Source organism: Phalacrocorax aristotelis, chromosome 6, assembly GCF_949628215.1.
Source record: "Phalacrocorax aristotelis chromosome 6, bGulAri2.1, whole genome shotgun sequence".
NCBI classification, from domain to species: domain Eukaryota; kingdom Metazoa; phylum Chordata; class Aves; order Suliformes; family Phalacrocoracidae; genus Phalacrocorax; species Phalacrocorax aristotelis.
This window is the reverse complement of record NC_134281.1, coordinates 60,390,941-60,413,079: the sequence shown is the minus strand read 5'-3', so window position 1 is coordinate 60,413,079 and position 22,139 is coordinate 60,390,941. Positions and strand designations below refer to the sequence as shown.

Genomic DNA, 22,139 nt, shown 5'->3' with positions numbered 1-22,139 from the left:
ATCTAAGGTGTTATCATGCCAAAAAACCCAAAACCCAAACAAAAAAAGTCAGAAGGCATTCCACTAATTCTACAGAAAAAATGTTTTCTGATCAGAAGGTAAGCTCCAATGGTTCAGAACATCACACCAAAGTATATCTAATTCTTCAGGAAAAAAAATTTGCCCAAAGCATCACTTGTGATTATATTTGTTACAGCCTGGGAGAAAATACACCTAAGTACAAAAATATGGAAATACTAAGATAAGGAATTACAGCAAATTGTTTCTAAAATTCATTACATTCTTATTTAAGAAAATACTTTCACATTTTACAAAGGACTAATTCATTGTTATACAAATTAAGCACAAACTTAATATTTAGTAGTGATGCCCACTACCCAAGGCTTCTCTTTTGTTTTTTGTCCTCTCCCTTATAAAGCTGAGAAAAGTTGCTGTTTGATGCAATTAGTCAAGTGCTTGGAAGTACAATATACTGAAGTGTTAACTTGCAATTAGACAATAGTAGCCTCTCCTGGAAGATAAAATATAATTTATTTCAGTTTATTGTATTACTTCATATGATTTATTACAGCCACTGAAAGCTGAGAAAAGAAAAAAACAACTCTCATTTTTCTATCTCCTGGTGAAAAGTAAATGCCAGCGAACACAGTATTTCTTATTTGAGGGTGTCTGGACACCCTGAAGGAAATGACAGCCCAAAAAGGGGCACGTCTACCCAGTTACCAGACAGGGTTTGGAGTTTATCTATGATACTCCTGCTGACAAGCCAAAGGTGCATCTATATTTAACATTAGTGCATGCACCTACTTTACTTTTAAAGTCAGGCCATAGATGCTGGCTTTCACCAGAGACTAACCGACACATTACCATAAAAAACTGATTCCTACCGTTCTCTGCTGTGCCAGCAGTCTGTTATCCATTCCAGTGTAAAAAACAAACACTTTAGCTCCGCTGCTTAATATTGAAAGTGAGCTGCCTGACTTGACCACAGGAACAGAGGGGAAGCGCTCCCATTTTCATGCAGCGGTCTCAGCCAGAAGGCAGAAACGACCAACAGATACAACCACTTTAAGCTCAAGGCTCACAAGCTGTTAGAATTACCAGTGTTAGAGGGTTTACTGTGACACAACTTCAGCTTTTAATGCAGACATGCTGCAGAATTAATAACAATGTGCAAGTATCCATGATCTGCTCAGAATAACTGACTCTACATTGTGTGTCTTTTATATTCAAATGGATATTTGAAACATGTTTTACAATTAAGTCACTCTAATGTGCAGGAATGAACTAATTTAACTACTAGAAATTTCTGTTCAATTAAAATACCAGGAAAACGTACAGTTAAATTTCCACCTAATCAAGATCCAGACAAAAAGAACCCCAAAAACTATTTGCCTATCTTCTTATTTCAAAAGGACCCAAAACACTGTACATCCACAGGCATACACAACATTATTGCTTACTCAGACATTTTTCAATGTATCTTTCTGCTTATGCTTATGTTAAACTGAGCATTTAACAAAGTGTGGAGACAGCTGTAAATCAAGAGGGTTTGATTATAAGCAAAGGGGGGGATCAAGTTTCAAAGTTTGAAAGCAGGCAAGAAAGCCATCGAGTCATTTGCATATTTCTATCCTGCTAGAAGACACTTCTAAGCATCCCTTCACCATACTATAAATGTTTAGTCATCCATCCCATTCCTTTGAACTCTGAATGTAGCCAAGTAACAATGTGGCATTTTAATTCCCAAATATATTTTGAAGTCTAATAATTAGTTTAGTCGTAGGCACGTCTGTCCCTAAAAACATCCTCCTTGGTAGCATGCAAATATACACAGTAAAGAGATGACAGGATCTCAAGCACATGTGAAACAGGACTTCTAGCTGGTAAAGTGCAAGAAATTTTTTACCCGAAATTGGGAGAATGTTTAAAAGCCTAATTCCCTCAGACAACACACAGCCAACAGCTATACTTAGTAACTTTTCAACACAGAGATGGGGCAAACAAGAGGGCCCACGCTGCATTGCAGAGGGACTGAATAGGAATGTTTGGCAGCAGTCAACACCAAAGAACTAAAGCAAATAAAGCCTGAAATTCACAGATATGCATGGTTAGGGTTTTTTTAAGCCTCAAAGGACTGTAACATCAACATACAGAACCATTTGTTGTACTCTCTGCTATGAGAATGGAAATTATTGTGGCCCTTAGGATTACAGCGTAAGATGAAAGCTGCATCATAAAACATAATCAAAGTAAACTCATTAGCCAAATAATCAGCAAACTTACAAATGATGAAGTACTATAATTTAAATTTCATCACTTCATCCTGAAGAAAACCATTGTGCCTCTGCACAACAGACAACTTTAGCTACAAAACACAATTAAGGGAAGTAAAGCCTTCAATGCACTGGGGTATCTATGCTTAAAAAACCCCCACCCCAAACACAAAGCTATCTCTTTTTATTTCCCTTACCAACAGACTGAGCTGTAATATTTCCTCCGTTGCTTAATCCTAGCCTCTTGTCCCTGTTCTGTTTTGTCTGCATTTTAGATCCAAATTAGAGCAGTTACTTTTAAGCAGCTACAGGAATAACAGCCCATTTAACAAGAAAGCACCCAGTGTATCTTCAACTCATAACGCAGATTCCATTCATTTATGTGGGAGCTGCACACCACATATGATAAAAATAAGCATATAAAAATACAGACACACGCACAGTTCATGAATTCTCTTTAAGAAAGGCTCTATTCACTCTTTCAGTAACAAAACTGAATTCTTTTACAACTGTTATGGAGACGTATCAGTTATAATTGTAAAGAGTTGTCCTGGATTTGAGAGATTCAAAGACAGACAACTAAGTTGCGTAAAATGGCTACTAAAAGATGGGTTCAAGGGGGAAAAGTTAAGGGAAATAATGAAATACAATTTTAAAACCAATCTGGTTATTCACACACACAAAAATCATACCAGTGTGATTGTAGACTACATCTGTGATGCAAAGCATGTTCCATTCATTTTTCAGTTTTTCCACAAGAGCTCCTATATCGCTCCAAGTGCACTTTTTACTATGGCTTGAAAAGTCAGGATTTACTTCTAACTGATCAGCCAGAGAATAACACGATCTAGACAGTCCAAGCTTCTGCAGTGGTGTAAAATGAATCATGTTGTAACCTACATAAAAAGAAGCCATTATTAAATAGAGTTAATTGAAAGAAGCACAATAAGTTACAGCTATAACATGTACTTAAAGCTACTGTTTGGAATAAGCAGTGCAAATGAATCTGAATCTTTCCCTTGAAATTCTACATAACAGAAGCTTTAAAACAAATAACCCTGTCAGTTCTACAAACTTCCCAGTCTATCCAAAATCAAAACAATAAAGCTGAAGTGGTTTCCCGCATCAGGAAATAGCTGAATTTTTGCACCTCTGCATATATTTTAATCATTTCATTGACTTCATCTGTTACCTAAATTGAATCTAGTGGGACATATTTAGTCTACAAACTAAAGAACAAATGAGCTGTTTACACTGAGAGCCTTCAGTGTAACATTGGTTTTTGATCATAAGACAAAAACCTATATCCTTTAATATGTGTACTGGCATTACCTGTTTCTTTTGCAACTTTAAGCCGGTCTTCCCATTCATGAAACGGTCCCAGACACTTAGCGAGGAATGTCTGGAGTGTAACACAATCCAGAGGTAACACACGATTATCGGCTCCAACACGCAAAATAGGATCCACAACTATGTAACCTCCACCACTTTTTTCATTTCTAGGAAAAATTAATTTTCGTTGGTATAGTAAACACCCACCAGTCAGTTTCAGAAAGAGAATCCAACAAGCACAGCTATTTCAAAAACCCGGTAGCCCAGTACAGTGGCTGGGGGGAGGTGGGGAACAGGACTGCAGGGCACCTGAAGAACCCAGGAAATGCTGAAGAGCTGTTCATCTCTTAGGCATCATCTCTCTGCTGGACTTGTGCCAGTTGCTTACAAGAATACAATTGGGATACAGAGCTTTAAGCTCTTTGCAGAAGTGAGATACCTTTGTTATTTTCCAAGCCAGAGTACTAGTTGCTCCTTTTAGGACATGGACAGAAGCAAAGAAAGCATGACTGCCCATCTTTAATACAAAGACCTCCATTTGGAGCATCATCATCACAAAGAGATCTGAGCTAAATGCCCTTTTAAGCCTGAGGGAGTTTAAGCATCCATTTTCCAGAAACTCAGAACACCAGACTACAATCATTAGGGATACCAGCATTTTCCTCTGCACTTGTCCTGTTGAAATAGAGGAGAAGTAAAGAATGTGAAGTAAAGTATGCCAGAATCTCTGTGCTGGAAAGAAAGAAAACAACCCTCAGCGTCAATGAAGAAAGTGAAAATTAATCATTCGGACCTTGGAATGCTGATGACTTTGAAACTTGTAAACATGGCTTGCCTTTTCAACGTTTACAGAAAATTCATCAGCTTTGTTCTGTATATTGTCCAGAACATATTTGCATCCAGCTTTGCATCCATCTTTGCACAGCTAGTGTCTTTCATGAGCAGTTTCAGATAGGCCCCGTGTTTGCAATTTGAAAAATATATGGAAAAAATGTTTTTATTCTTAACAGTGATTTCTTCAGGTTAAAATGTAGACTAAGGGAGCAGACTGCATTTGGCTGTAAGTATAGTATGTCACTTACCCAAGACTGAAATAGTACTGGTATGACCCAGAAATCTGGAGATCCAGCTTGCAGTATTTGTCAGAATCATCTTCTTTTCCTGTGGGATTGTGCCACGATAGTGTCCTGAACTTGTGGCGATCAAATACTTCTCCAGAAGCTGGATAATTTGTGTACACTGTAACAGGCTTGCCTTGAAGAGTTGGGCCCAGTCGGAACTGTAGTTCAAAACCTCAAGAAAAAAAAAAAAAGATAAAAATTACTTTATCAGGAGTGGATATTTATGTACTGTAATTACAGATCATAATTTGATATTATGATAGGAAGAAAGTGCACAAACATATCTGCCAAGAATTTTGGCAGAATGGTCTATTTCTATAGCATCATCTCACCCTACTTTCCTACCATTGTTCTTTGCACACTTTGCTTACAGTCCTTATCTTATAATGCATTATTTATCTCCTTTCCAATTTGCTATATAAAAAGTCTTAAAACCAAAATACAGCAAAACATCATGATCATCGGACTACATACAATTCTATGCAGCTTTTAGTTTATGTAGTATTTAAGTATTTAGGTTTACCAAGTCTATATATTAAGCTGACCAATGAAAAAATCTCAAAAAAAAAAAAAAATCAACACATTTTGAAACTGAAAATATTTCAAATCCTTTCATTCTCCATTGAGGGTTCAGTAAACAACACTGAATTCCTTATGTTTTTAGCTATAAAATGATATACCCTTGTGTGTAATCTACAACACACAAACTGTTAAACTTACAGAGAGCTCAACAAATCAAAGGGAGTTTTGTGTATGTGCTGCAGGTCACACACACATAGGAAGAGCAGTATTAAGGCTTAAGATACCCATGATAACGAGGACAAAATTAAGGCAGAATATTAGGACTTAAAACCATACTATAGTCTGTTTAGTTGGATATGAAAAATTCAGTTTAGTCAACAGGTTTCAGAATAGGCTTCCACATGGCAGGTCCTAGGGCCACCATCACGCGTGCGGCTACATACAGGGTCCTTTCAAGTGACTGCAACAGGCACAAGTGCTTGCACAATACCTTTTACTACATTACATGCCAGTCATGTAGTTAATGGGAGTAACACACTTACTGGCCCTAGCAGTCTACAAAATTGGGAGTAAAAGGAACCTTAGATTTTGTCAGAGAAGAAACTTATTCACGCATAGATAATGAATTATAAAGTGTAAAAAAAAACTGAACAAAGGCAAGTTCCAGTATCTTAAATTGAAAAAAACCAAACCACTTGCTTACTAAGTGGAATCGTGGGTAATCTAATATCAGAATTCGATGTCTGAATACATTTGAAGTCTCACCAAGCTAACAGCTTCTCTTATTAACATAGTCACCACTACACCAAAACCACCATGTGAAGCAGTGGTTTCAGGACCTGAATGTCTGCCAGGTAAAGTGAAGCTCATTTTTGCCAAAAAAAAAAAAAAAAACACTGAAAAAAACCAAAACAAAAAAACTTACATTAAAAAAACTCACTTTTGCAAGGTTAAGTACACTCTCCCCAGTACTATCCTGACATTTTATTACTAAAATTAGAGCACAGGGATATATGGCATCGATATCTTATTTCCTGTAACAGTTATACTGACATCAGGAATGCTGTGCTCAAATTAGCTATGTCCTAGCAGAGACTGCTACCAGCAGAGGCACTTTGAATGTTTGATAGCCATGCACTTCTGCGTGGCTCCTTCTAACAGACTTTACGCAGTTGGAAGGAGGAGTTAATAACGGAGGTTACGGTCAACTCTGAACTTCTTCACTACTGACATTTTCTCAGATTGCACTTTCAGAAATTTTTGAAATTGAATATAGTTGAAGAGAATTCTTATTCTCAAGAACCAAAATCTGGCTCCTCTACTAAACCACTTTGGTATTAGGTTCCTAGATCAATAACAAAGTAAAAAACCCACAAAATTTCATGAGTAATAAAAATTGTTGCAACATTAAAAATGGTTTCTAAAGACAGTGGCTTTTGTATTACAGTTTGGATTTGCTGACCCAGCTTAATAGTGGGGTGTTTTTTTGTTTGGTTTGGTTTTTTGGGGTGTGTTGGATTTCTTTTTTGCAAATAGACTTAAGAACACTTTCAGAGAAAAAGTCAGTCAAGTTCTTAGAAGTATGCGGCCAGAATACTAACCTAGCAGAGCTATAAAGAAATCTGACGGGCAAGATAAGATTTAGGAGGAGCTAAAGACCTCCTATACTGAAACATTACCTCAGACTTTGCAAAATGTTAGCATTACTGATATGTTTCAAAATTATAATATTAAAGATGGGGTGTTGTGTAACACGTTGCAGAGAAATACTAGAGAGCATGACTTAGTGAGGCTTTTTTCAGGACACTGCAGTACAGGTTATAAAAGGAGAGGACCTGTCCTGCAGGGCCTGTCTAAAAAATGCTTTGCACTTTATCCATGAAGACTGACAGCTCCTAGCTGACTTGCTCTTCATTTCTCAAGAGTTTTATAAGCCAGAGCAAACCACAACTGGAGCCCACAGAGCTCTGCAGTGGAAGCAAGAATGTCAGAATTCGTTTCATATTAAAACAAGGAAAAAAGTTTTTAAAAAAACAGAAAAAAGCACAGCGCTGCGGGCTGAGTTCCCTTTCCCTTGCTGCCCGAAGGCGGTGAGCTCCCGGCCCCTTCCCCCTGCCCCGGGGGATCCCCACCGAGGAGGAGGAGGCTGAGGGGCAGCCCGCCGCCCCCGACCCACCTTGCTCCAGCCTGAAAAGGGTCTTGTCCAGCTTCTCCATCTCGCCGAGGTGCAGCAACCGCGTCTCCTTACCGCTCGGCATGGCTGCGGCCGTTCTCCTGCACCAGCAGACTGACTTCGCAGCGGAAGAAGTGAGCCCTGCCGTGAGGGAACACAGACAAAACCCACAGGTCAGCGGCCACCCGCGGCGGGACGGCGGCCGTCTGGGAGCGCCTCACGCCGCCGGTCTCGCTTACATGTTCCCCAGCCCCGGGGGAAGAGCGGAGCCGCGGCAGGGCGGGGAGGAAGTAGCCGTCAGGAGGCAGCCAGCCGTCCCCTGCCCGCGGGCCGCCGCCGGCAGCACCCCAGCGCGGCTCCCGGCCCGCAGCCAGCGGCGCCGCGGCGGTGCCCCCAGCCCGGGCCGCCCCCGGCGGTGAAGGGGGGGGGGGTGCTGACACCTGTCACTGGCGCCGATGCTGCCGCGAGTCACCGTCGGGCCCCTTCCCGCCGCCCTGCCGCCGTGAGGAGCGCTGCCCGCCCCGGCCCTCCCGCCATACTCACGAGCGGGCCCGGAGAGCGGCGAAGCGCAGCTACCCGCTGAGGGCGACGGCTGCCGAGGCCGACCGGAGCCGGGGCTGGGGCTGGCGCAGCCCGACCGCTCTCGCCTGCTGCGGCAGCCCGGGCGGGCAGTCACTCACGCACTCACCAGCAGCCGCAACAGATCCCCCGGGGACCCACTTTCTTTTTTCCTCCCCCCTTTTTTTTTTTTTTCTTTTGTTTTGGTTTTTTTTGAAGCAAACTTTATTGGTTCCACCGCGGCCGCGCACGGAGGCGGGCAGCGCCGGCTCAGCTCCCGCGAGAGCGCAGGGCCCGCCCCGGCAGCGGTGCGGGGTGGCCAGGCCGGGTCTGCCCCGCTCGGCTCCGCCCCGCTAAGCGCAGCCTGAGGGGAGAGGTTACCTCAGGAGCAATACTGTCCTCGGCGCTGCCGCAGCTCCGGGTCCCGCAGCACCCCGCGGCTCTTGGGGAGCGGAGCACGGTAGTACCTGATCCCCTGCCCTTAGAGCCATACCAGCGCCTCCATACACGCCTTGTGCGCCGGGGAGCGCCCGCCGAGGGGGCTCAGACACTGAGACTAACTGTCTGCGTGATTGAACAGGCATTCTGCTGAGGAAAATGTGACTTTAAAGGCTGCCTGAAGTAGCTGGCGCCCGCGGGCCCAGCCGCTCCTGGGCGGGATGGAACCGCCGCGGCGCGGGGCTTCCTCAGCCTTCCCGCCCTGCTGCCTCAGGGGCCGGCGGGCGGGCGGGCAGCCGGCTCCTTCCCGATGCTGTGGAAAAAACACGATGTCAGCTAGGGTTTAAGTGCCATATATAGTATGTGGACAAGACTACAAACTCCGGGGATCTGTCTTTGACCAGGAGGTAAGGTGGTTTAAAAAAAAAACAACCCACCAAACCATAACCCCACCACCCTTGTTTTGAAGAATACTGTACCCTGAACCCCTGTCACCACACAGCCCTCACCATTGCTTTATATTGCAGAATACCTGGGACAGTTGCTCCAGGCCTCTCACCACCGAAGTCATTAACTGCACCCCACTGTAAAGGTCAGCCTTGCAGCTTTGGAAGGTCAGTCTATTTTTGTTGCCTAGAACTACATTAAAAAAAAAAAAGTTGTACTTCTCAATTTACAGTCACTGTGTTATACCGTTTATTTTTTCTTTTCAAAGGTGGTATATTTTGTGGAACTGGGAGGATGCAAAACAGTTTAGATTTAACTATTTACTCCCAGTCATCCCATGCATACCCTTATAACTGTGTCGTACTGCAATGTCTTCATCCAATTATAATCCTTTTAGGGGCAGTCCAAATGCCTTGATATTCAAGGAAACGCTTCCACCCATTTCAAACTGAATTTATTATCTTTTGGTAGCTACCTTTTTTCTTTTCCCCTTCGCTTGCTCCTCCCTCTGAATATTTTAAGAAATCTCTTTGTCCCTCACTACAATTCACATTTTTTGGTATTGTTGAGAAAGGTTTTCATGTTGGTGTGCGTATGTCAACTTTTATGTCTCCTGACAACATTAGGATCCCTGAACAGGCTGGGGGAAAATTCCTAGTAAAAGCCCCTCTGTGTTTGTGTAGTTCCCTTAACATTCACCTCAGTGAGACTCATTCCAATATGATTAAAACATGATACTTCCAATCTGGATTATTTTATATTGATATTTCCACGGGTCCCAGCAGGTTTCTGTCATCTTCCCTGTCTTTCCTAGCCTCCTTATTCCTTACTCAGCTTGCTGGCCTGCGTGCTTTGTATACAGGGCAGACTTACACCTAGCGGAAGCCTCTGAATTGGATGTGTCCTAGTAGAGAAGATACAACATAGGAATGGGAAATATAAGAAGCTCCAACAGGTATGGGGTTGTGGGGCAAAACCAACAGACAAGTCGCTGAAAGAGATCTGGACCATCTCTCTGCTGTGGTCCTCACCAGGCTTCAGTATCCTGAAATGACTTTGCAGTACAGAGCCTTGCACAAGTGCCTCTTCCTCCAGGCTTGCTATTGTCCTGTCATGTACTGCAAATGGGGCAGAATTTAGAAATTTCATGAGCTGCTTACTCAGTGAACCATTCTAAGGGAGGAAGAGCAAATAATGCCCATGTGGCCAAGTCCTTTGCATACATAGTTACCCTCAAGTGCATGCTGAATACCTTGTGAAAAGCAAGAAAAACCCAGAAGGGTATTACTGAAGGCAATTTCACTGCTGCTACTAAGTTTTAAAATGTGGCTCCTTTGTTTTTCGCACTTAATAGGGAAACTCACCCTACTCTAGCTACTAGGTTTGCACTGCCACATCTCCACTAAACTATGCATTTAGACAGGTTTTGAAATGTATCCCAGTTTATGAAAAAGGATTTTTAAGTTTCTCAAGACAAAAATCATTAGGAAACCAAACTAGCATACAGCCTCCTGATCCCAAATCCTGAAGGAGTTATTTTGACCAACATTTGTGACTGTAGCTAAACCTGATGTCAACAGTCTAAAATGAAGGGATTGAGCCACAGCAAAAAACGTACCTGAAGTGCTTATTAAATCATTTCATAATTGGAACAGTATCATTTCACTGGCCTTCTATTCAATATAAAAAAAATGAATGTTGTAAAGATAGTGAATGAATACAGCAGGTCCCTTGATGACGTTTAATCAGGAAAGCAGAGCAGACTGCTCTGATCTTTTCTCCGTCAACATTACCTCTTATGCTGGCACACCCCTTACAGACTTTGGGCCTGTGTGAATTTAGCAGATGTAAATCGAGCAGGCTTTCTGTGTATGGGAACCACACCAGCAAAATATCAACGCACAAGTGCTGCCGCTTAGCATTGCGGGTACTGTGTAGGACACAGCCAGCAGTGGTCATGCGTGACATTTGCTATGATGGCGTCTGAATGGTGGGTTTCAGAGGGCCGTTTTGTCTTCAGTTTGTAGTTGTGTGTGATATGCTATACCCCAGCAGGAAAAGATTAATAGTTGCTTCAAAGTAAGAGTGGACACCATATCAATGCCATTATCAGGAAATAATTCTCCAGCTTTTTCAAATACATTAATACCAGAATTCTTCAGTCCTTTTACATACACCTTCCTAGTACTCCCTCCCTTCCCGCCTTCTGGTCTGCAACATGGTGTGGCAGAACACTTATCCTAGCAGTGGCCTCAATGCACTCTGGGGAGCCTGTTCACCAGGGTTCAGATCACACTCATCATGTTGCTTATGACTGTAAGGTGTAGGGACTTACAGTACTTACATGACTACTCTTTTTTTTTTTAATTTGTAAAAAACCAGAACAATAGCTCCCAATAACAACTGAAAAAGCCAGCTGGCAGAGAGACAACTTAGCTGAACTTGTAACTAGAATTAAAAGCAGGTTCCTTTGGCCTGTATGGAGGAGATATGCAGCTTCATAAAATTTAAAGTGATAGCACAGCTTTTCTCAATGCCCCACACTCCTGACCTGTAGATTCATGAAATACCGCTGTGCTATTGTTCAACAATAGGAAGCTTCAGAGATGTTGAATCTTCTGTGTAGCTTTTGTCTTCTAATGGAGAGGTCTCATCTAAAAATGCAAACCTAATTTTGGAAGAAAGCTCATTTTCTTTAAAACTGTATCTCTGCAATTTGAGTAGGCTCCAGTCTGGAGCGTGAGTTAGATCTTTGCTGCGCAGTGGCTGAAAACAAGTGCTGTTCTTAGACACATTATGTGCTCAGCAGGAATTTACATATGGCCTTGGACATTAGACTCTACGAATGAGAGAAAATTTTAGTCAGAACATTGAAGTAATCACCTGTAGCCTGTTTGTTTAAAATCCCTTCTAAATAGCTAAACAGATTACAGTAGTACAGGGAATAAATAGTAGACTGGAATAAAAATGTCTATATAAGAAAGAAGTGAAATGAGATGGAGAGGTTAGGACACTAGCCTATGGAGTTTGTTCTTACTGAACATGTAAATGCCCTTTCCTCTATTTAATTGGCAGTGTTGGTTTGACCTTTCAGAGATGAACTTGGTGTCATCATGAATTTTTGGATTGTTTTTAATCCCAGCTCGGCCATTCTTTTCCTGTGTGGCCTCAAATAATCAATGCTGTCTTTTAGCTTCTGTATAAAGTTAGACCGCTATTAATTTTTAATAGAAAATTGTAAAATTCATTGCATTTATCTTTAAAGAAGTCCAAATAAAATTTTACTACAGTTAAATGTCGCTTTTCACATAATTTCTTAAGGTACATTTCATTGTCTTTAGCTAACAGCATTGCATTAATTTGATGTTAAAAATCTTCTGCAAATGTGGTGACTTGGCAAACAAAATTTTAAATTAAGTCTCTGAAGAGCATCCTTTACCATTTAACTTAAAGTGTAAAATAAATCGATGTGTACTTGTGCAATTTTGGGTTTATAAGACCATATTATGCCTGTTTGCTAAATCACTACCAGCACTTTTATCTTCCTGTAAACTGTTCCATTTAACACTAGTGAGATATGCTGAGATTGAAGACTTTGGAGTATCTATTCCTAAAGGCAGTAATGTTTTAGCAAGCAGATCTACTCTTTCAGTTTTATATTTTCTTCTCAAAAATAAATATTTAAAGAGTGTCTCTTGCACTCTCCATTTTCTCTGTGATGCTCTTTTGTACTGCATCAAACTATAGTGAGAATACCATTGATATTTTCCTGGTCCACTAAAATAATAATCCTTAAGTCTTATCTAGACAGCTCTTTAAGCTCAAATAGTAAACAACTGATTGGACTTGTGTCTGTTGTATAAAATTGGCATTTGATTTTTAAGTGAAGAAATAACTACGTACCGGCCCCACATAGCCTGAGGTTATCTGAAAGCTTGTACTGAGATCCGTGGACCTGCTTTGTAATCTTTCAGCGCAGACGGAATTCAAGCCATAGTAATTTAAGCAGTCTAATGCGCTGCAGTATGTTGCGGGAGACTATTTCACCAAATATATGACTAGAGCAAGCATTTGCTTTAAAAGATTAAAAGCATTTAATCTCTTCCTCAACATCAGGCCTTGGCAGAAATTCCCAATTTCTCATTGTCAAATCACTTTCTCTCCTGGGCCTCTTTTCAACCAGTTTTTGCATTCTACCACCAAGTTAACCATGAGCAGGAAGAGCAGGGAAGATGATGCAAGAGTGGTTTGCACTAGAACGCTACAAAGCTGAAATTCAGACTGACAAATCTTCTTTTGCTCTACAGCAATCAGGGCACCTAATTCAACATTTACAGTTGAAGCATCACCAAATGCTGCTACCAGAAATTCAAAGTCCTTACCGAATGTTTGTCTTATTGATACCGTCAGATCTTTTGGTTAGCCATGAACTTGAGTTTAGGATTGCTGGTCAGAAGTAGCTTGCCCTTAACTGGGCAGTAGCTCCTGTGCGAACTCCTAGGAGCTAGGAATTCCTGTGTGTTGGGGCAAACTGCTGCTGCTGCCTAGCTCTAGGATATCTTACCTCCGCGCAAACCACTGGCTCTCCATTCGAGCTGGCTCCTGTGGGTGGAGGAATCGCTGTCTCATGCAGTAGTGCAGTATTGATATTTTGCCTCCGAGTAGGTCAGTGGCATATTTGTTGGGTCACTGCAGGTGCTGTGCAGTGATTCCCCTGAAGTTTGGAACTTCCCTGGAGGAGGTACTGGCTTGCACAGAGGCTTTGTACTAACCTGCCTCTGCAGGAGACAGCTTTCCATAGCATCTCTGGACTGGGTCACTTCACACCTCAATGGATATTCCTCTGCGCTCATCAGGTGAGGATTGCTGCTTATAGGACTTGAAAGCTGGTATGAAACAGTCTTCCCTCTCTTACTCTTCTCACAGCTGTCCTCTGTTGGATATGCCTTTACCAGCTCTGTTATAGTCTGGCCAGTTTATTAGCCTTGGAAAGTGTCTGCAAGCACTTAGGTGAGACATGCTAAAGTAAGAGCTAAATCCCAGCAAGCATCCCTACTGAGCGTACTCAGACATCACCACATGGTTCCCCCACAGGGGTACTGGGCTGTACTGACTAGCACGTTGCTACAACTAACCACATTGCCTGTTGTGCATCATCCCTATGGAACGATTGCTTGTGCTTGAACTCAGAGAAGCCACAAAACCCACGGACATACCAGGTCTGAACAAAGAATGCGTTTATAAGCCATGAAGGAGATCAGTTGAGAGCTGCTGAGAAAAAGGCAAAAAGCTGGAAATGAGTTGTCTGTGAAAGGACCACTGAGATGAGATGAAGAAGAGTGGGAAAATTAGTTCCTAGTCTGGGTGAAAGGAGAGAGGGAAAAAGCTGTGGGGCAGGGGTGGAATTGAGATGGGCTAGCAAAGAAACTGGTTGGTGTCTGGAAGAGCAGTGTACTAGATTTCAATTAATCTTGTAGTTTCACATTACGAATTGTGTAATCAGCCTAAATTGCCTTAAACTGCAGCACTTACTTAGAGGTCAGTGCTTTTGCCAGCAAGCTCTTTGCTCCCCGTGAAATGGAATAACAGGATCTCATCACATCTCACTGACATAATAAAATTAAAAAGCACGACAAAAACGGTGAAAAATATGGAAAACTCAATAAAGTTAGTAATTCAGTTCTTCTATCAGATAAAACTTCAATAGCGTGCATCAGGTAAAGCGATGGCTCTCACCCCTTGAAGTGGGTGAAGTGATTTCACTGCAGCCCTTTATCCATTGATGTAATTGTGCTGTGCACTGAATTAGGTGGAGACGCTTTCAGGGAAGTGGCAGGTTGTCTTTGTATCATAGCACCCCTACAGACCTGGCTCCAGCTGACAGCAGGGAACCACACTTAATTCTTTCATTTCAGATAAGCAAGGAAGTATTTTTTGGAAAAAAGTTCTTTTTAAGTCAAAGTCGATGCACATTTTGGTAGAAATCTACTGTGCGCATATTTCAGCTGTTGTGTCAGAGTAGAGATACAAAAAGAAAGGTTTCTGTGTACTCAGAAGTGGAAAACCTTATTTTACTTAGTGGCTAATGCCACCGGGTGGCTAGTTAGTGTAAAAGCTGTAAAAGGCGTTTTTCTTTTACCTGTATATAAACAAGTATTTTTGTATGAATACGTTTCCAAGTGTGAATTTTTATGTGTGACATAAAAAAATGAAAAAATAGTGAAAGTAGAAAGGGCTGATCAGTACAGAATAATAAAGACCAAAGAGAAGCCTACATAAAAAGAATTTTCTGGAGGTCAGTGGAATATATTATCTAGTTTGTAGGTTAACAGTAAGTCAGTTGGTAAAACAGATAAGTATGAAACAGTGCCAAAGGTCAAGGGAAAAGGGTTAATTAAATGTGGAGAAAAATATGTCATCCTACATTGTGACTTTTATGATCATTTGTCTCCTCTTAGCTGGTTAGGATTGTTGCAATGATTCAACATTCCCCTGTCTTTGGGCAAAAAAACATATGGAGATTGCTCTGGTAGGAAAAATTCTTCCTATCTAAGATAATTATTGTTATTATTTCCCAAATACATATTTAGCTGAGATGTTAACACTGAAAAGCTTGAAAATGCTGAAGTCCAGTATTGTAAGTGTAGGATATGCGAGAGGGAGGTGAAAACTACAGGTGTCGGGACTGTTGTCCTAAGAACAGCAGTCTCCTGCATGTGTTCGGCCAAATCTAATGCTCTCTTTCAAACACATGTCAATGTATCAAAACAGAAGTAGTAACAAAAACTTCTTAGATCCAAGTTATCATCAAAACTATCTGAGGGGGGGTGCGGCCTTATTGCATATCACTTGGTTTGAACTCAAGTGATGTTTTACCCTGATAATCTTGCCAGTAACATAGAGAAACCATTTGCCTAGTGCACACACGTGGGAAACTTGAGCAAGGGTTGACCTTGTAGAATACCACAGTTTTGCTATGTTGTTAGCTTCATACCTAAGGGGAAAATCGATTATAAGGAACCACAGAATAACACAGGTTCCCTTCAGACCTAGCTTCAATGGCTTATTGTTTTCCATATTACTCTGAGCTTATAAAATAGCCTAGCTATCAGCATATGCCTTGGCCTGCACAATATGTAATTTCCAAAATTACAGATATTTTACTTTATTGTTTCTTCAGTTGTTAAGCAACAGAAATTCCCCTTTATATACTCAGCATGCAGTCTCCTCTATGAAATTGCTGTTGCTTGCAAAATTATGAGCTTTCACTTACTTCCTTGAAGTCCTGTAACAAATGGTGCAAAAAAAGCCATCAGCTTCTTTTCACGTTAGATGTTATGTAGTTAATTTCCCACTTGATGTCGTCATCCTCTGACATAGTTCAGCAGTAGATTACATGACTTTATCTCTCTTGGGGCTTGCAGTAAGATTAAAAACCAACCCCCATCCCTCTATGTCTCCAACTGATCATTTGGTTAAGCTAGAAACTCCTGCTTGCAATAGACACTTAAAAATTAGCTTGCAGTACTCTTTCAGAGAAGTATTTTCATTAAGGCTGTAGAACTGTTGATTATTAATTTTTTTTAAGGAGACTGGTATGTTTGAAAAGATTCCTTCCAGGCAGACTGATGATTGCCTCTGCAGAAGGAGTATGGGTACTTGTACCCAGCAGTTAGAGAGTAATTATTTTTTTCCTGGTTCTCTTGGATTTTTCCTGGTTTTCATGCTTTATAGCTGTTTGGCAATAGCTAGCACCTTCTGAAATCAAAGAAGCTATAAAATGAGAAGCAATACAGTGTTCCCTCCCTTTCACAGGTAAATTAATTTATTTTCTTAAACTCTGATTACAGTTTCCAACAGGATCGCTGCTTGCATTTTCATCTCTCTTTAATGAGGAAATTACTTCCATAATGAGAAAATTAGAGTCCTAATGAGGAAATTACTTGCATATATTCTTCCATTTATAACAATGTTTCAGAAGTAGAGACCCCATTCTGTCACTGGGTCAAGACCCTAAAGTAAGATCTTAAAAAAAAAATTGGATATTAACTCCTACTATAATCTGTGTGAGTTAGGAGCCTAAATATTGTCAAGAATTTTGGTCACTGTGATCACCAGAGTTTTCATACTGTAAGTGCATTTATGTCATTATTTGTCATACTAATAACATCTGCAAGGAGGGCTGGGTTTAATAATCCTAAATTAATTAGCAACACACGAGCACTTAATAAAGCATGTGTGTACTTGGGCTTAAAATTTTATCAAACTGTCATATTTTAGGGACTTTGTGAATGGCTGTTGTAAACTGAATGGGCTTTTTTTGCCCAGCTAGAGGGAAATACCCGTATTTAATTCTCAGCTATTGATAGTGCCTTACGTTTCTTCAGTTGCTGCACATTTAGCGAAGTCTCAGCTTCCAGGGCCTTCTACTGGCAAGATAACACAAGTGAAATGGTCACAGCATTTGTCTGATCAGGCAAAGTTGCTCATTATTGGTTTTCACATTAAATATATCTTAGAATATGCTATTCCAGAGCGCCTCTAAGGTTAATGCTACTTTAATAGAGACTGAGAAAGCAGTAGATCACTAGCAGAGCATTTGTAAGTCTGCCGTATTTTAGTAGATAGTACTTTTTAAGAAAATATGACAAAATTAATAGTATTAAGATCACTAGAGCTGCTCAGACCTACTAATAAGCGACTGAATTGCCAGACCCCTCCAGTCAGGGTGTTTGTTAACACAAACACAATATTTCCATTGTATCAGAGGGCAAAATCCCCACTGGAATTTTATTAAATACTTGTCTTTGCTGCTTTGATTTGTGAGCAATTGAGGACTTGGAAAAAAAGTAAAGAAAACCAGACCTCTCAGAAGCCCGTGTAAGTAACTGCATTTGCTGCCAGTAAAACCCCAGTTACGGCCAGTACTTATTTGCTTTCTTGATAAGAAAGCCCTGGTTTTGCAAGCCGGTGTAGGTGAAGGCCTTCTGGCGAACGAGCAGCACGCAAGTGAGCCCTGCAAGCCTCGACAAGGACCAGCCTCTCCGTAAATCCTACGGGCGGGACTCGAGTCGCAAACCCAGGGCGTCCATCAGCAGCTCCCGCCTCCCCGGGGCGGAGGATCGAGCGGGAGGGGCCGCCCTCTTCTGCGGGAGCGGGGCCGGAGCTGCCCAAAGCCCCGCCCGCAGCCGGGGCTGTCCCAGGGAAGCTGCTGTAGCTCCAGAGTCCCTTGGTTAAACCGGCGCCAGTGAGTGCTCGGAGTGTGGATACTGCGGGCTTTTTGAAAACTCTGTGTGCTTAACAGAATTATTATTCTGCTTCATTAATATATTAAACGATATATTAATAACGTGGTGGTTTATTATTGGTGAAGCTTTTAAAGTACCTTGTAGCTGCTGCCGTCCATGTAAGCGTTTCTGACTTCATTTAGAGAAAACTCTTAAGCCTGCTTGCCTTAGTTAAGTGAAGGTAAGCTACGGCTTATTTTATCTGGAAGCCGCATCAGCTACGTTCCTTTTGCGTCTTGTTTGCTTCTTAGTGTTCTGTGACTGTTATTTGCTTGTTTTGTTTCTTCGTTAGTGTGCGTGGGAGATGGCTGTATGGTAACTTACAGTAAACGTGCTAATCCTGTAGCTGGATTGGCTTGCTGGGGTGACAAGCAACGTTGTTTTTAGGTCAGTCTGCAACTTTGGGTTCTTTGTATAGGTACAGTTTTTTAAGGTTGGGGCCTTAAAGATTATATGCAGAGCAGCTGCCCAACAGAAAGTTAAATAATCAAATTAAGCAACGGAGCAGGGCAAAATCCTTGCCTTTTGTTCATTCTTGGTGGGCTATATGGAAAGAAGACAAACTTGTTGTAATCTTTTGTAAGATTGCTTATCCTTCTTCTAAAAGAAAGTGTTTCTTTGCTAGGGAGTAAATGGATAACAAGCTTTAAAATCATGCCGCACTCCCTTAAACTGCACCAGAAGATAATTAAAATAATTACTTAATAGGAAACTCTCTGAGGTCTGTGGAAGTAGGTGTCTGACAAAGCAAAGGAAGCCGTGTGGCCAGTGTTTCATTACAACTTCATGCATTGCAGCTGAAGTGTAGGGTGTTATGGGCTTAGCTTGGGAAGCAGCATAAAATATGTGCCTGAAGTCAAGAATGCTCTTAAGTGTTCCTTTTTTGTGTGTGCTGTTTCTTCTTTCAGACAAACTTCCTCTGATCCTGGGTGTGATAAAGGTTGATACTGTCAGATGCAAGTCAAATAGAAGAGGTTACAATGTAATATAAGTTTTACTCTAAGTAGAAAGCCAATGGCAATTTTACTCAGGCTTGGTCACTGTAACAGAAGGACTGGCTGTAAGGTAAGTACCGCCACTTAAACTGCTACAAAAATTCATTTTGAAACACACAAGACTTGAATTTCTCTTTGAATGTATTCTGAGTAGAAACACCAAGTGGCTGAGGGGTGTGTGTTTTGTCATCTTGTGGGAATGGGGGCATATGTGCATGTCTGTATTTTAAAAGTAATAAGTAACTGGCTGTGAATGCTACTTGTTTTCTGCCCTTACCCAATCCAGCTAATGTGATATGAGCACATTTAGATGAGCGGGAGAAGTTAACCGAAGCTCTTTTTCTGAACTTGGAGGGAAGGCGACTCTGGGACAGCAGGGTTGTCCGCTTTTGCTTTGTAAGAGTGTATTTCTAAAGAGACGCGGTGCAAACACCTCCTGTTAATGCAGCTTATTCTCTTTTAGATGGCTTTTTTCTTTTCTGCTTGCCCTCTTGTCTGATGGTGCCCAGGAGAAGAGTTCTGGCTCTGATAGTTTTCGTGCCTTTGAATTGGCAATATGTTTGCCTTGCACCTCCCCTCATCTCCTCTTCTTCTCTGAAACAAGTTTTAGATTTCATACTCTGCAGCCAATGAAGTTCTGTTAAACAGCTGAAAGAAGATAATTTCTGTGAAGAGATCCTGAGTTTGCATGTGAATGTTGTGCCCTTGAGGAATTAGGCTGCCTGGGCTTTGTGAGCTGTTTGATACCTGCAGGGACTGTAGGAGTAACTTGCTGCTCTCCTATTTATCCAAACACGGTTACTGTAAGACCGTGAGATGTAATCAGGAGAAGAAATTCCCATGTATACTAAGTATCATTAAAAGATTCTTACTAACTTCTGGTATGGTAGGTTCAGGCTTTTAGAGATTCTGTTCCTGAAATTATACCAACCATTTCTTATTCTTTCCTCCTCCCTCTGTAGGAGGAGGAGATGACTCCTGAATGAATGGGATGATAAAGTCTAAGTGTTCAGACAAGTGTACTTGTATTGCATAGAATCTTTACAGAAGCTGGTAGCTATTATGAACAAACCTGTCTTTTTGCAATCTGCCCTGCCAGGCAGAACCTCTTGAGGTTAAGCCACAGATGATCACTTTGGCCTTTAACCATTAATTGTTTGAATTATCACAGAGGTGTTCTTGTCTTGTCATGCTCTGTCATAAGTATGAAGAAATGCTAGCTACTTCAACTCCATGCATACTAACTGAAACGTTTGCTTCTCGTTCACTTTTTAAGGAATATCTGTTGTAGGATTTCGGTGAGGTTTTTTTTGGCTGCCTTTTCTTTAAAATAGCTGTTCTGTGTCCCATTACTGTTGGAACAACTGGCTACCCATGGTGTGCCTTTGGGACCCCTGGTCTAATTTTTCTATGTGACCTTTCTGCAAACTTCTGGTGGGTTGTATGCAATGTAAGTTCCCCAAAAAGCATGCTCTGACAAAAAGCTCTATTTCTGTCTTGAGTTCTGACCTGCCCAGCAAACATCTAGAATAACCTGGTAGTATGGCTCGAGAAATGCTTGGCTATGACTTCAGGTTACTGTAGAAGTCAGCTGTTGGTATTGAGTAATCTCTGTATGAAATTGAATTTTATGGTTATAATCAAGTTCCATATGAAATAAATATTAATTGACATTCTGATTACTCAGCTTCCTTGGCAAAGCTTAACTACTTTCTGAAGCATTTTGCCCCAGTTAGGCAAGGCTGATGAGGTGATGACTGTCACTCTGTATTTTTTTGGCTTTCTATTAATTAGAGGGCTGTATTATAAATGGCTTTGAGTCACAATTATCTCCCTCCCTCCCTCCACTCCAAAAGTGACAGGGTATTTGAAACACCGTTAGAATTACAGGTAATGAAGAAGAATGAAGAATTAAACAAATGTATTCTGAAGCTTTCTTTCCTGCCGGGGGTGTGAGTCGTGTATTATATGGAAGATTTAAGTAGGGAGGGAATAACAAATTTGCAGTCATGCCTCAAACTAATAAGTATTGAAGTATTTTTTCCATAATAACTAAAAGTATGAAACATAACAGTTTGAATAACTGTCTCACACTGTAATGGTGTGGTACGTGCTAGTATCTATATCTGTAAAGGAAGGACTCCTGGATCTTTTGCTGTCTTTGGTCATATATAACATATTGAAAAGTCTGTGTATAGTACAGAACTAAGTAAAATCAACCATCAATGCTCTGTGATTGTGTTCTGACTATGGAGCTAGTATGCTCTGTAGCACATCCTTGTAACCTTGACGGGGGGGGGGGTGTTTGCTGATGCATGCTGCCGCATGGTGTGCAGCTGGCATGCAGGCAGGGCAGAGGAAGGACATTATATGTACCCTCAGGCCCTTGGTTAAATCAAACATTTCAGCGTAATGCATTTATCTTGGAAAACAAGTCACTGGATAGCGCAGAAATCCTTAAATTCACCATTGTTCTTCCAGGCTGTTCAAACAAGTTTGTAAGGTAACAAAAACAGGGGATAACTGCCAATTGAAACATGCTGCAGGAATTAGCTTTTATGGTTTTTTAACATTATTGTGCTTCAGTCCTGAAGTCAATCATTCTTGTTCCTCTTTACTACAGGGAACCTGACTGTCTGCTGATTCATTGGCAATGAGTAGTTGTATTTCAAAGGGTTATAAATAAACCACTATGGCCAAAGCTTCTTAATACAGTTTGCAACTAAAATCTATCAAGAGGGACAAATCTACAACTTATAAGTATGGTGGAAACTGAGAGTATTTTCAAATGCTGTAGCAATAGCAGGCTGTTCCAGAGCTTACACACCTCAGAACTTGAGTTAACGTTGATTCTCATGTTGAATCTAGCTGTAGTGGCAGTACTTGATGTAGAGTTTTGACATAGTTTGTGATGTTGTTCTTATCTAGAAAAGATGATCTTGCAGAGATCTGCTGATTCACCTTTATTAGAATTCAAATTAACAGTGGTT

General features: G+C 41.2%; 2 protein-coding genes across 13 annotated transcripts in view; one reads left to right on the top strand and one right to left on the bottom strand.

The window, feature by feature from the left end:
- AGL (amylo-alpha-1,6-glucosidase and 4-alpha-glucanotransferase) overlaps positions 1-8,324 on the bottom strand; it is a 38,300-nt gene extending 29,976 nt beyond the window's left edge. For 3 of the 6 annotated variants that reach the window (XR_012661316.1, XM_075098200.1, XM_075098196.1), the window contains exons 1-5: positions 8,113-8,264; positions 7,428-7,565; positions 4,691-4,901; positions 3,609-3,775; positions 2,969-3,172 (exon numbers count right to left, since the gene is read on the bottom strand). Coding sequence is in view for 5 of the 6 variants with exons in the window: in XM_075098200.1 (XP_074954301.1) it covers positions 2,969-3,172; positions 3,609-3,775; positions 4,691-4,901; positions 7,428-7,509 (664 nt within the window). In the remaining variant the exon portion in view is untranslated. Of the gene's footprint in view, positions 1-2,968; positions 3,173-3,608; positions 3,776-4,690; positions 4,902-7,427; positions 7,566-7,663; positions 7,803-7,864 lie in introns of those variants that run through there. The other 3 variants (XM_075098197.1, XM_075098198.1, XM_075098199.1) reach the window with 3 other exon arrangements.
- A 10-nt stretch (positions 8,325-8,334) lies between these two features.
- The window catches only part of FRRS1 (ferric chelate reductase 1), a 32,331-nt gene continuing 18,526 nt past the window's right edge, over positions 8,335-22,139 (top strand). The window contains exons 1-3 of one of the 7 annotated variants that reach the window (XM_075098203.1): positions 8,335-8,827; positions 8,948-9,034; positions 19,063-19,219. In XM_075098203.1, the coding sequence (XP_074954304.1) occupies positions 19,169-19,219 (51 nt within the window). In that variant the 5' untranslated portion in view covers positions 8,335-8,827; positions 8,948-9,034; positions 19,063-19,168. Of the gene's footprint in view, positions 8,828-8,947; positions 9,035-13,706; positions 13,724-15,286; positions 16,683-17,975; positions 18,336-18,451; positions 18,542-19,062; positions 19,220-22,139 lie in introns of those variants that run through there. The other 6 variants (XM_075098209.1, XM_075098204.1, XM_075098206.1 and 3 more) reach the window with 6 other exon arrangements.